Source organism: Elephas maximus, chromosome 23, assembly GCF_024166365.1.
Source record: "Elephas maximus indicus isolate mEleMax1 chromosome 23, mEleMax1 primary haplotype, whole genome shotgun sequence".
In the NCBI taxonomy this organism is placed as follows: domain Eukaryota; kingdom Metazoa; phylum Chordata; class Mammalia; order Proboscidea; family Elephantidae; genus Elephas; species Elephas maximus.
Window position 1 is genome coordinate 67,561,584 of NC_064841.1, and position 14,252 is coordinate 67,575,835.

Sequence of the window (14,252 nt, forward strand, 5' to 3'; positions counted from 1 at the left end):
ATTAATATAGCAGTTTCTTTTGGGGGATTCCAAACCATTAGTATATGCTATATTTTTCTTTTGGGGAGCTCAATTGTCTCAGAGAGGACCTTAGAATGTTTGGCCTGGGATTTAGGGGAAGAGTGGGAAGTAGGCCTAGTGGTGTGGTTTCATGCAGACTCTTTTCAGTATGTATCATCTCTCTCCAGTGATGTGCAAACCTCTCCAGAGAGTTGACATCCCAACTTCTCTCTGGTTCAAGAGATGGTTGCCTGGTTGGGCAGTTTGGAGAGGATGTTGGGGAGGCAAGGATTTAATCGTGCCTTACAAACTTTCATCCAGTTGTCTTTACAGCTCCCCTCTTCATTCATATACAAAACATATACCCACACATATGTTCAGTTTGATGTTTTTCAGGGATGTGCAGGTGTTCAGATATTTTGTAGTAGTCATTAAAAAGAACGTTATTAATCACTATGATTCTGGCTAATTGAATATCCAAACCCTTCAGTACACAATTTTCAGAAAGCAACTCAGTAACGTCTTCACATTTCTTTGATTTGGCCATGCTGAAATAAATTAAATGTCTACATTTTCTTTCTGCATTTTCCAAATATCACAGAAACTGCTTACAGTTAGTGTCTAAATCTTCTCCCAGTTTTAGATCAGCCACCAATGAGGTGCTTTGAACACTCCAGTAGTCTCATTCTGTAAGGATTTTTCTAGGCTTTCTTGAAAAACTAGTAAGTCAGTTAGTTATGGTACTCCGATGAGCAGGTATGGCAAAGAATATTGAACATACCATGGACTGCCAAAGAACAAACAAGTCTGTCTTGGAAGAAATACAGCCAGTGTGCTCCTTGGAAGTGACGATGGCAAGACTTCATCTCACATACTCTGGACATACCATCAAGAGGGATCAGTCCGGAGAAGGACATCATGCTCGGTAAAGTAGAGGGTCAGCGAAAAAGAGGAAGACCCTCAACAAGATGGATTGGCACGGTGGCTGCAACAGTGAGCTCAGACATAACAACGATTGTGAGGATGGCGCAGGACTGGGCAGTTTTTTGTTCTTTTGTACACAGGGTCACCATGAGTCGCAAACGACTCGACGGCACCCGACAACAAAAACAACATGAGCAGGTAGAAGGAATAGAAGCATAAAATCCTTTTTTGTGGAATACCCATACGTAAGGAAAAGTGTGTAAAACACATATGTACAGTTTAACGAATAATTAAGGTGAACGCCATCTTATCCGCCACACCAGTCAAGGAGTATTGGCCGTATCTCAGAAGCCTTGTGTTCTTCCAGATCACAACACTACATTGACTTTTGTGATAATCATTTCTTTGCTTTCCTTTATAGTTGGACCATCTCTGTGCAGATACATAAAATGCATTGTTTACGTTTGCATGTTTTTGAACTTTGTATGAATGACCTCGTTTAGGCATCATCTCGGGTCTTCCACTCAGTGTTGTTTGTGAGGTCCGTGAGATTCAGCCATGTTGTTGCATGTAGCAATAACTTGTTCGATGTCGTTGCTGTATAATATGCCATGTTATGTATATACCAAGCTTCATCTGTGCTGCTGCTGATGTACCAGTGGGTTGTTGGCAGTTGGGAACTGTGAACAACAATTCTTCAGGGAGTAGTCTAGCACATATATTCTGTGCACATGTGTGTAGATGTGTCCAGGATATGCCCCTTTGAGCGGAATTGCTGAGTTACGGATATACAGCTCTTTAGGTAATATAATACTAAACCGTTTTTCAGAGTGTTTGTACTAATACACAGCAGTGTTACACAATTTTAATAGCTGTTCTACCCTGCTCACACTTGATATTTTCAGACTTTTAAATTTTTTCTAATTTGCTGGAAATCTAGAGGTATCTCATTGTGGTTTAATTTGCATTTCTCTGGTTACTAATGAAATTTAGCTCCTTTTCATATGTTTAGCCATTTGGGTTTTATCTTTGTGAAGCACCTGTTCAAGTTTATTTGCCTGTTTTTTTCCTGCCAAGTCGTCTGTTGTTTTCCTGTTGATTTGTAGGAGTTCTATATTCTGTAGATTAGTCCTGTTAACATGCAATGTGCGTTGCAGGTTTCTTCTCCCATTCAGGTCGTATATTTTCACTCTCCGCATGATGTCTTTTGATGAGTAGAAGTTCTTAATTTTTACGTAGTTGGATTGCAATTTTGCCTTTTTCATTAGAGCTTTTTATGTCTTTCTTAAATCCCTTCTTGATCTCAAGATCATGAAGATACTCCCCTATATTGCTTTTTTTTTTTAAGTTTCATGTTTTGGTCTTGATACTTTTTCTAGAATTCACCCGGAATTGATTTTATGCTTTGAAATAGGAGCCCTGTTTCCTTTTATCAAAGACCCAGTTGTTCAATACCATGTATTAAAATGCCGTCATCTCTACACTGATTTTCAGTGTCTTCTAAAATATAACTTTTGACTTCAGTGTCATTTCCCATTCTTCGTCCTTTTGGATTTTTTTCCTTATTGCAATTTTAGTGGCATTTTGGAAGGAAGCACAGTGCTTTTTTCACTTTATTGCATTTAACCTGAAGTCATTTTTTAAATCATCAAAATTTAATCTTACATAGTTTAAAAAAAATAATAAATTCATACATAATTAATAATTTGGACAGACTTAGCACAGTATTTAAGGACAGTGGTAGCCAGAGGGAAACCCTGGTGGCATAGTGGTTAAGCGCTACGGCTGCTAACCAAAAGGTTGGCAGTTCGAATCCGCCAGACGCTCCTTGGAAACTGTATGGGGCAGTTCTACTCTGTCCTGTAGGGTCGCTCTGAGTCGGAATCGACTGACGGCAGTGAGTTTGGTTTTTGGTTTGATAGCAGAGGAAATACTCTGCTTGTTCACTAGCAGTACCATGAAGCTGCCAGTCCTGAAATACAAAGAGAAAAGAAAGGGTTTTGTTGCATGGTATAACATTGATTGGCATATTAAGAAAAATGTTCCTTTGTGTTAGGTATCCTCTCTTTAATTGAGTCAGAGCAATGAGATATAGTTAGAAAGTAATTAAAGAGATTCTGTATATCATGAAAGTCAGCCTTATTACATTATAGTTACCATGTAATTAAAACCGTTTTAAAGATAGCAATTTAAAATGGTCAAAATCTTAAAAGCTTTTTTTTTAGTTAAAACATACATAACAAAACATACTCCAACAAAAACCTTTCCTTAAAGAGACCATAGAATACTCAAATACATAAAATAGCACACATATTCCCTAATTGCCTAACTACATTGTTTACTGTAACTTGGTTAGGAGTAGGTAGCATAACCATTAGTATACCTTTTATTCCCTGAAATTTTTAGTGCAGTTTTGTAACTGAATAGTGTGCCTTCCTGTAAGGAATAGTAGCGATTTGAAAAGTATCTGGTTTCATGGACCCTGCAGATTTTGGCCTTATAATTGAGTATTAATTGTCTATTAGGTTATTTTTCTTGTATTATGGATATTACCAGGTTTTTGATGATCATCGATCCTGTGATTGCAGAGAATATGCTTACTCAAATTTTGTTGATTTACATTTCAAGTTGGTTGATAATATCTTTTATCATCGGTAGGAATCATTAAAGGTAGAAGTTATTTTCTTGTTATTACAAATAAGGAAGTAGAAGCCTGTGAGTCCCACCTGGTTGGTGGTAGAGTTCTATTCACAGCCCATGTCCGTTTTTAAAGCCCATATACACTGAATTTTATAGTTTCAATTATAGAATTGGGTTCCAGTTTTCAACCTTTGGTTTTTGGGCAGTTTAATTTCTTTTTGCTTTTTTACTTTTTCCATACATAAACTAGACGTACTCTTTATATCGTTCTATTAATTAAAAGCTTTGGGTGTCATTTCGAAGCACTTTGGGTTAGTTGAAAAGACTCTATATGTTAAATTTAATTAACATTTTATAGAGCTTTTTTCTTAAGAGCTTTTATTTAGTAACTATGCATTCTTCCTGTGGTATTATAAAGGAGAGCGAAATTTTTTCTTTAACAGGAGGTCTAAGTGTAGAGAGGTTCTGTGAATTACTTCTTTCTCTCCTAGTTGAAAGTCAGTAGAGTGGTGAAGGGGAGGATGGGGACTCGTTGATGCTTAAGAACTAAAGATCTTAGTGGTTTGATGAGGTAGCGTATGTTGAAAGCACTTTATAAACTATAAAGCATTCTATAAATGAAAGATAATCTAGTCAAACCATCTTATGAGAGGATGTGAAAAAAGAGGCCATAGAGCTGTTAAATGGCTACTTGGAATACTAAAAATAACTGCTCTCATCTGAGTCTGCTCATCCAAGTTGAACCCTTAAAGTCAGATACTTTTCCCAGTAGTCTATCATTAGAATTGCAAAGCACTTAGTAAGTGAACAATTTACTTTTTTTCCCACAGATTCCTGCAAGCTGGACAAATCCCTCAGGCAAATATCATATTGGCATAAAAAATGGCTATGATTTCTATCCAAAGGCTCTCAAGGAAAGGATACAGGTAATATACAACTTACCAATGACTTGTATATCTTCAGATTTTATTCCTATTGTGGTTGGGTGCCATTGTCTGTTCTGACTCAGACAGAATCTCTTAACTCTTCGTTGTTTGGGGACCTTTCAAGAAGCAATGACTATTTAAAGAAATATTCTGTTCGGTGGAATGTTGTCCATTTAAAGTAGTGGCTCTTAACCATAGATGCATGGATAAGTCTAGAAATCCGTGGATCCACTGAGATTATATTCACACTTTTTCTGTATTGGTATTTTTCTGGGAGATGAGATACAGCTTTCACTGAATTTTTTAAAGGATTTTTTTACTCCAAAAGGGTTAAAGATGGTTGATTTAAAGTCCAGTCCTCCTTTGTTCCTGTTCCTGTAGTTTCTCTGATTGTTTGCCCCATCTCTTTTGCTGTTTAACTAGCCTTCTTGATCCCAGGAAGTCATCATTCAGTATTATGGAAAGGGTTATTGAGACTCAAAGCAGCTGAAGTATAGGAAACACAGGTATGCCCTCAGAGAAATAAGAATTGTAAATCAGGCATGCTTTAGACTAGCACTACTGAGAAGAATTTTCTGCGCTGGTGGGAATATTCTCTATCTGCATTACCCTGTATGGTAGCCCTAACCACAAGTTAGCTACTGAAAATTTGAAATGTGGTTAGTGTGACTCAGTAATTAGAATTGTATTTAATGTTTTAAAATTTAAGTTTAAATACATTTAACTTGGCTAAGTTGACTTGTACAGGACGGTGCCACTTTAGAATATTGCCATTATGCTGGTAGCTGATACAAATCAGGGTTTTAACTGTAAAGCAAAATGTAATCCATGAAATGAGCTTGAGGGGTCGGATGTGTGGCTCTTCCATCTAATCACAGTGTTGTTGCCCCGTGGGTCTGTAACCGTAAGAAGTCACTCAGTATATTCCTTTAATTGTCAGATTCATCCATTCTGCAAAAACTTTTTGCAAGAACAATAGTGTACATTACTTTCATTGGATGCTACTTCGTGTTAAAATTTCAGGCCAAAACACACGTGGATATTGAAGTATTTTTACGTAGTATATTAAGCTTTATCAATTGAGTTGCTGGGGTACACATTAACATGGAAACACAGGTAGCTGAGTTACAGTAAGCCCCCCTTGGTTCAGCTGAGATGATTATTTACTGGGAAGGGTTCCTTTGACTGGCAGACGTCCATCGGAAGACACTGTAGGTTAAAGACACTGGAGTTGAAAGTAAGACCGATCTCAGGCAGAGACCAATGTCTGTCAAGTCAAAGAGATTGGAAAAAAGATAACGTAGAGAGAGTGGAAATTGAGGAAATCTGCATATCCATCAAAACGCATCTGTCGTCTTACTCTGTCCTCTGCTTGCGACTGGTGTGAGGCATTTCTGAGTTCTGTAAAGGCCCAGAATATGGTATTTTCTTTTACTTTCAATGACTAGGAATTCAGTCAGTTATCTGACGTGGTATTATTTATTCTTTGGAGAAAGGGGGATTTAAATTAGAGGATAATAGTTGTTAATTGCTATCCGGTCGATTCTGACTGTATAGAAATACATTTTGTATGTGCCTCGGTAAACTCACTATCCTAAAACCTAGATGCAGTGAATTGAGTAATCAATTTTTAATAATTGATTAATTGCTTGATAATTTGTATATATGCAATGTTTTTGATCTTTGTATGAAAATTATGTAGCATCACAGCTGGTAACCAGGTCCACATATAAATGACTGTCTGGATTACCTGAGTGTATTGTCGACCTAATTGTAAGGTACTTTTTCTGTCTTTGCAGAAAGAACGGAAAGAAAAAATCTGGGACCCTGTTCACAGAGTGGCCCTTGCAGAAGCCTGTAGAAAACAAGAAGAGTTTGATATTGCCAACAGTAGCCCTTCTCAAGTTGGTGCTAATTGTTTTTATGTAAACATTACCGTAGAGTTCTTAGAGATGTAATAGTCTGGTGTTTCACAAGCTTTTTTTAAAAAAAAAATTGGTTAATTTTGGCTAACTTTTATTTATCTTGATGTCAGTTTACATATGTATTTATCATTTTTTAAAACTTTAATGAACATGTAATGCACATTCTTGAATGTACATAAATCATAAGCATTTAGTGAATTACCAGGAAATAACTACTCCCATGTAAGTACCATCTCAAAAATCTCTCACGAGCCTCTTCCTCGTCGTTGCTCCCTTCCTCCTTCCCAGAGGCAACCACTCTCCTGACTTCTAACACCATAGGCTGATTTTGCCTTGTTTGAATTTTATAAAACGGAATCATCAGGACGTATATTTTGATGTGTAGCTTCTTTTGTTCAGATTACCTTTGTGGTGTTCATCCATGTTGTGGAGCGTTACAGTAGTTTGTTCCCTTTTACTGCTAATGTAATACTTCATCGTTTTAGCACCACAGCTTCTCCGCTCTGCACTCTGACATTTGCTTTGCTTTCAGTTTTTTGGCTCTTAGGAATAATGCTCTTTGAACATTCTCGTACGTGTCTTTCGTTGGGTCACAAAATGGCTGTTCCGATTCATATTCTCACAGGAAGTATATGAGTTCCATTCTTTTATACCCTTGCCATTAACTGTTTTTTGAATCAGTTTGTAAAATGAAAATAGTGTCTTTGTATATTACGAAAATAACGTGCTAGTGTAGAAACTTTGGACAACACAAGTATATAGCAAGTGAAGCCTCCGTAATGCCACTCCCCAGAGACAGTACAGCTCAGTGTTTATCCTTCCTGGTTTTGCTTTTAATGCATGAGTGTACCTTTTCTTAATCGAAATGGAATTATGTTAATGGTTTCAACCCTGGCTGTATCTTAGAATAACATGAAGAGCTTTTAAAACGTCCGTTGCTTGTGCCCTACTGACGAATTAAAACCTGATGGGAGATGTAAAGCTCTCTGGGAGCTTTATTAGTGTGCAGCTAGGATTGAGAACCCTGGCTTGTATTATACAAATTTAATTTTTATTTACTTAATGTGTATATATCATCCTTTTTTAAAAGCTGTATAATTTTCTATAGGATCAGTACTTGTACTTCAGCCTCTTATTATTGGACACCGTGAACGTAGTATTTCAGGTGGTACATGTAGATGGTTAACTTTATAAAAGAGAGATCTGGAGTTTGTATCTGTTTTATTATATTTTGTATACCAAAAGTGTCTATATGATTGTACTTTTCCCTTAATGAGCAGAGTTGATGTTGAATCAATAAAAATGAAGCATAACTTAAGATTTTTGGAACATGTGAGAATTAAATTTCTGTTCACTTGGTCTAGTTACGTGAGTGTGGAACAACTTAACGCAGTGCGTAGTTTTACGTACTCTCAGGCACGTAATGAAATCGCCATTTTTCGTAGATCAGAAATGATTGTGTAGCCTCAGTTTTATAGGATTCAGACTAAAAAAAAAAATACGTTAAGTATGTGTTAACAGTATTACGTCTTTTTTAAAGGGGTTTCAAGATACATTAACATATTGGACTGTACGTTTCTCATTTTCGAAAATAGGGAGCTACACTCCTTGGTTCCCAGATGCTGGTTTGTGGAACTGATACTAATGACTATTTGTTTCTAAATCACCTGGGGAACTTTAAAAAATGGTTCAGATTTCAGGATTTTATCCCCTAATATTCTGATTTAAAAAGTGGAATCTCATCTTTTTAACGGCCTTTTGAGTGAGTCTGCTTCACAGTGAAGTTTGGTAACCACTGGAGAAGATGATCACTTTTCATTCTATTCATGGTGGCCTCAGAGGGTTACCGTGAAAATGAGCAACTTGCTCAGGATTTCACAGCCAATAGCCGAACAAAAACTTGAAGCAAATTTGTTCCAAACAACATTAAATAGAGTCGGGTTGGCCAACTTTTTCTGGAAAGCACCAGATGGTAAATATTTTCAGCCGTCTTGTAAGTTTTTTTTTTTTTTTTTTGTAAGTACTATTCAGCTCTACCCCTGTAGTGTAAGAGCACCCATAGGTAATACATTGGAAATGGGTGTGGCTGGGCTCCAGGAAAATTTCACTTACAAAGCCATGTCACGGGCTGGATTTGGGCCGGCATAAAGCTGTGATTTTTCAGCCTGTACTCTAGATCTAAATTCAGTAATTTTAGGGATTCTGGAGCTATTTTTTGTTTTTAAAAATAGGGTATCTTTGAAGTGGCTTAATGCATCATTATTTCAGTTTTAGTGTTCATAGCCTTTCAAATTTGTCTTTTCCCTAATTATTTAATAAACTTGAACATGCTCTTGAATGGTTTACCAATGGTTTGAATACCTAACTTCACTTTTTTAGGTACTTTAGAGGGGTAATGTGATAGTGTCAGTTGTCACTTAGTTTGTACATGAATCTGTTTTCAAGCCCCTGTTCACGTTTATGACCATAAAACTAAAATAAATTTTAACTTATTCCTGTTAAATCCTCATACATATTTAACTAAGCAAGTTCTAAAAGAAATAAGATGACTCATGGTTTTAATAATTTATTTGGATTCTTAATAAATAGATTTGAAATGAAAAAGGTCCTGATAGAAAAACCTAAAAGTCTATAACCTATTTTATTAGCAATTTTATTATCGAGTTACTTTTGGAAATTAGTTATAATGCAGATGGTAGGTACGTGACCAACACATGTCTTGACCAAATGGTATCTCCAACGTGCAGCGCCGTGTCTTTGCCAAGGTATGTGGAAAAAGTGCCTGAATGAGAGATCAAGCAAAAAGAAGTACTGTTTTTTAAATCTTTGTTAATTGATAACGTGTTTCATTAAATTGAACTACAAATTGCATAGATATAAGAAGAAAAATTTCTTGCATTTTTTCAGGATGAAATGGTTATACTTCTGGGTCACATTGTGTCTTTGTAGGTAACATGTCTTTTCAGAAACACAAAATGGCCTAATAGTAACATATTTTCTGATTTATTAGGCAAATAAACTAATCAAAGAAGAGCTTCAAAGTCAAGTGGAATTACTAAATTCTTTTGAAAAAAAATATAGCGATCCTGGCCCTGTCTATGACTGCTTGGTATGGCATGATGGTGAAACCTGGAGGTAAAATTTATGTGTTTTTTTAAATCTTCCTCATTTAAAAATGTTTTTTATCTACACTGAAGAACACTAAATCCTTCAGAGCTGCTCAGAGGTTTGTTATATGTCACAGTTAATATTGCGAAGCCAACTATGTGAGAGTCAAACCAGACGTTCAAAAGTGAGAACCTTGTGCCGTGTTTGTATTTGCCTTCTGTAGGTAGAGTTAGTGAAGTCAGAAATAATTTATGCTTATGTTATTGAGTCACTCCATTTTGTTGGGGCTTACGGGAGACTGGCCTGTGAAGTGTGTTGTTGTATTTACTGTGAGAATATTGTTAAAGATGTTGACTCATTCATTCTTTCATCATTTGGCAAGTGTTTGTTGAGTATAGTCTTTTTACCAGGTATACTCTAGAAGCTACTGTGTAGACTCTGTGTATTGGGGACATTCAAACTAGTCTAGGAAACATTGAGAAATACTCTCCAGAAATGGCGTCAAGTTGAGACTTGAAGGATCAGCACAGGTTAGCTAAGTACAGGAGTAGGAAAGGGGGTTGAAAGGAGGAGGAGACGTTGGAGGAAGTATAAGTTTAATGTGGCCTCATAGAGGGTATCTGATGCGGGGAGGAGTTAGGGGAGGTTTCAACCTTATGCGGATCCATTGGACAATTTAGGAGATTTTTAGCAGGAGTCAGGGATGATCAGACTGGATCGCTGCAGCTACAGTGTGAAGGCAGAGTCAGCGGGGCATCACAGTCATCTAGGCCGTAGAGGTTAGTGACCTAGATAAAGAAAGAGACAGTGAAAGTGGAGACGTGAACATATTGAAGATGTGGGACTGTGCTGTGAGATGGTTTCCAGGAAGGGTGGTGGCCTATTACATACCATTTTAGAGCCAAGTGTGCTACTCTGTCCAGCAAATATGGAGGATTTTGTAGCATACATTTTACTTAATAACCTCAGTCTTGATTTGATACACTGATTTTGTTTTTTCTCAGCCCATTTTACCCATCAGTGTTTCGTTTCCTATACCTTGCTGTGTTTGTATGTGTTTTTTTGAAATGCCATAAATCATTTTGGGCACACATGGGGGTAAACATAAAACAACTGACTATTTCAGGGATCCTTCTTTCCACATTTGCTAGTCCCTGGGTGGTGCAAACAGTTAAGGGCTCAACTATTAACCAGAAGGTTAGTGGTTCGAACCCACCCGGAGATGCCTTGGAAGAAGACTGGTGATCTGCTTCCAAAAGGTCACAGCCTTGAAAACCCTATGGAACAGTCCTACTCTGCACACATGGGTCTCCATGAGTCAGAATCAACTTGATGACAATTAACATTTATGGTAAATGCCCTAGATGTGCTGTCCCAGTAGACTCCCAGCGATGTATTATAGCAATTTTGATTGACTTATTCAGCTTGTTAGAACCTAGTTCTTATTTTTTAAAAAATGTACAAAGGCCTAACCGCTAAAAACATAATATTGACCTTCTTTAAATAATGTGCATTCCATTTATGTTTTTTTATTGTTAAATTTATTTCATTTTAATCTGTCTTCTACTAAAGTATTTGGAATATATATTTAAAAACTTATATGGGAAAAGAGAACATCCAGGAGGATAATCATAAAGCTATATAGAAAATGTTTTTTTTTTTTTTAATTTTGTGCTTTAAGTGAAAGTTTACAAATCAAGTCAGTAGAAAATGCTTTTTGAAAAAGCAAATGTTTGCCTAAAGTTGTTAAAATTATAGGACCAAAGTTAGATACAGTTTTCCTAGTTTCTAGTTTCAAGGAGCTTACATAAGCTGTTGGATTCATGAAACCATTAATACTAAAAGCAGGAAGTAAGGCCTAGGCTGTGTCAAAAGCGTCTTATTCTACTACTCTAGGCAAAAAAGCTTTTGTTCTAACTTCTTAAGTGGCCAGATGGTTCTCTACCGAGGGTTTTGTGATGGACAGTGTAACCCAAAGTCCTTTGTATGGCTTCAGTTAAGTACTGGTTCTTATAAGTAATCTTACTTAATATTTACTGATGACTCTACGAAACCAAGGAATCAGAACCAGGCAGTTACTGTTTTTGCTGCAGTAGAAGACGGTAAGATAATAAGATAATTGAAAAACTGTATGGTCTTAGAAAGGTAAGGAAATTGGTAAATTTTGATATTTACTATTTTCAATTAATAGAGCCTGCGTTGATTCGAATGAAGATGGAGACTTGAGTAATTCTACTGTATTGAGAAACTACAAAGAGGCCCAGGAATATGGCTCCTTTGGCACAGCTGAGATGTTAAATTACTCCATAAATATATACGATGATGGAAACCTACTCTCCATTGTGACCAGTGGAGGTATTGTGTTTCAGATTTGCGAATTAAAGATAAATTTAAGAGGTGATAAGATGATAAATTTCTGTAGCCAAGAGCAGCCTTATAGAGAATTTAATCTTGTGATCCAACTAAAGGACTAGTTCGGGACTCACAGATGTGGTGTGATTCACTGGCAAGGTGGTGTTTTTTTTTTAAGTCATAACCGTGTAGGGTCCATCCCACGAATACGAGCATGGTCCAGCAGCAGAAAATCCACCAACATGATTCATGTTATGAATAATAACTTCACTCCCAAATAGTCACCTTTAAGAAAGGAGCACAGAGTCAGGTAAAAGAATGCCCAGTACTGTGTTCTTTGTAATTTCAAAAAGTTGGAAACTATCTAATTACCCATCAAGAAAAGAATAGATTGTTTTTTTAAAAATTTTGCTCTTCATACTGGTATAATATATATAATAATCAACATGAATAAGTTTATATATACTTAATACAGGAATCTCAGATACATAACTTTTAATGAAAAACCATACTGATGATAAAAATGTACATCTAAAAATTAAAAATATGCCAAATAATACAGTACCATTTGTGGATAGTAAAAATATTTAAATGGTGGCTCACTTATATAGTTAAGCCTGTTTATGTAGTAAAAATATGAACATAGATGGGAAGAATATATACACTGTTTTCAGGTTAGTGGTTATTTCTAGGAATGGAGAAAGGAGAATGAGGTAGGACTGCTTAACTCCATAAGCCTTCCTCCCCCATCTTTTTTGAGGTACATTGAAGTACAATAAACTGCACATGTATATATATGGTTTGGTGAGTTGTGATGTTTGTATACATCTGTGAAACCACCCACAATCAAAATAGTGAACATGTCACCTGCAAAAGTTTGCTTGTCTTATTTATAATCTAGGCCTCTCCTCATCCCCAGATAACCACTGATCTGCTGTCACTCTAGATTGGTTTATGTTTTCAAGAATTTTATGTAAATGGAAGATACATATTCTTTTTATCTATTTATTTGTCTGACTTCTTTTGTTCAGGATGATTTGAGATTCATCCATGTCACAGTTATAGTTTGTTCCTTATTGCTAAGCAGTGTTCCATGGTGTGGATGCCCCATGATTTGCTTATCCATTCATCCATGAATGGACATTTGGATTGTTTTCATATTTGAGTACAGCTCTCTCTGTACAAATATGTTTTTTTTTAATAATTTTTATTGTGCTTTAAGTGAAAGTTTACAAATCAAGCCAGCCTCTCACATAAAAACTTGCTGCATATTCCCAATTACTCTTCCCCCCATGAGACAGCCTGCTCGCTCCTTCACTCTCTCTTTCTGTGTCCATTTTACCAACCCTCTACCCTCCCATCTCCCCTCCAGACAGGAGATGCCAACAAAGTCTCAAGTGTCCACCTGATCCGAGTAGCTCACGCCTCAACAGCATCCCTCTCCAACCCATTATCCAGTCCAATCCATGTCTGATGAGTTGGCTTCGGGAATGGTTCCTGTCGTGGGCCAACAGAAGGTCTCGGGGCCATGACCACTGGGGTCCTTCTAGTCTCAGTCAGACCATTAAGTCTGGCCTTTGTAAGAGAATTTGGGGTTTGTATCCCACTGTTCTCCTGCTCCCTCAGGGGTTCTCTGTTGTGTTCCCTGTCAGGGCAGTCATCGGTTGTAGCTGGGCGCCATCTAGTTCTTCAGGTCTCAGGATGATGTAGACTCTGGTTCATGTAGCCCTTTCAGTCTCTTGGGCTCGTTATTACCTTCTGTCCTTGGTGTTCTTCATTCTCCTTTGTTCCAGGTGGATTGAGACTCATTGATGCATCTCAGATGGCTGCTTGCTAGTGTTTAAGACCCCAGATGCCACTCTTCAAAGTCGGATGCAGGATGTTTTCTTAATAGATTTTATTATGCCAGTTGACTTAGTTGTCCCCTGAAACCATGGTTCCCAAACCCCTGCCCCTGCTTCACGGACCTTCGAAGCATTCAGTTTATTGAGGAAACTGCTTTGCTTTGGTTTAGTCCAATTGTGCTGACCTCCACTGTGTTGGGTGTTGTCCTTCCCTTCATATAAAGTAGCTCTCGTCTACTATCTATTTAGTAAATACCCTTCTCCCCCTCTCCCTTCCTCCCCCGTCTCGTAACCACAAGAGAGTGTGTTCTTCTCAGTTTAACCTGTTTCTCAAGATCTTGTTAATAGGGGTCTTATACAATATTTGTCCTTTTACAGCTGATTAATTTCACTCAGCATAATGCCTTCCAGGTTTCTCCATGTTATAAAATGTTTCATAGATTCATCACTGTTCTTTATCAATGTGCAGTATTCCATTGTGTGAATATATCATAATTTATCCATTCACCCGTTGATGGGCACCTTGGTTGGTT

At 37.1% G+C, this 14,252-nt stretch overlaps 1 protein-coding gene across 3 annotated transcripts in view; it reads left to right on the forward strand.

Annotated features, from left to right (window-relative positions):
- Window positions 1-14,252, forward strand: part of TPP2 (tripeptidyl peptidase 2) — a 90,976-nt gene that overhangs the window by 11,667 nt on the left and 65,057 nt on the right. For all 3 annotated transcript variants that reach the window (XM_049867664.1, XM_049867665.1, XM_049867666.1), the window contains exons 3-6: window positions 4,395-4,490; window positions 6,290-6,394; window positions 9,426-9,550; window positions 11,715-11,878. In XM_049867664.1, the coding sequence (XP_049723621.1) occupies window positions 4,395-4,490; window positions 6,290-6,394; window positions 9,426-9,550; window positions 11,715-11,878 (490 nt within the window). The remainder of the gene's footprint in view (window positions 1-4,394; window positions 4,491-6,289; window positions 6,395-9,425; window positions 9,551-11,714; window positions 11,879-14,252) is intronic.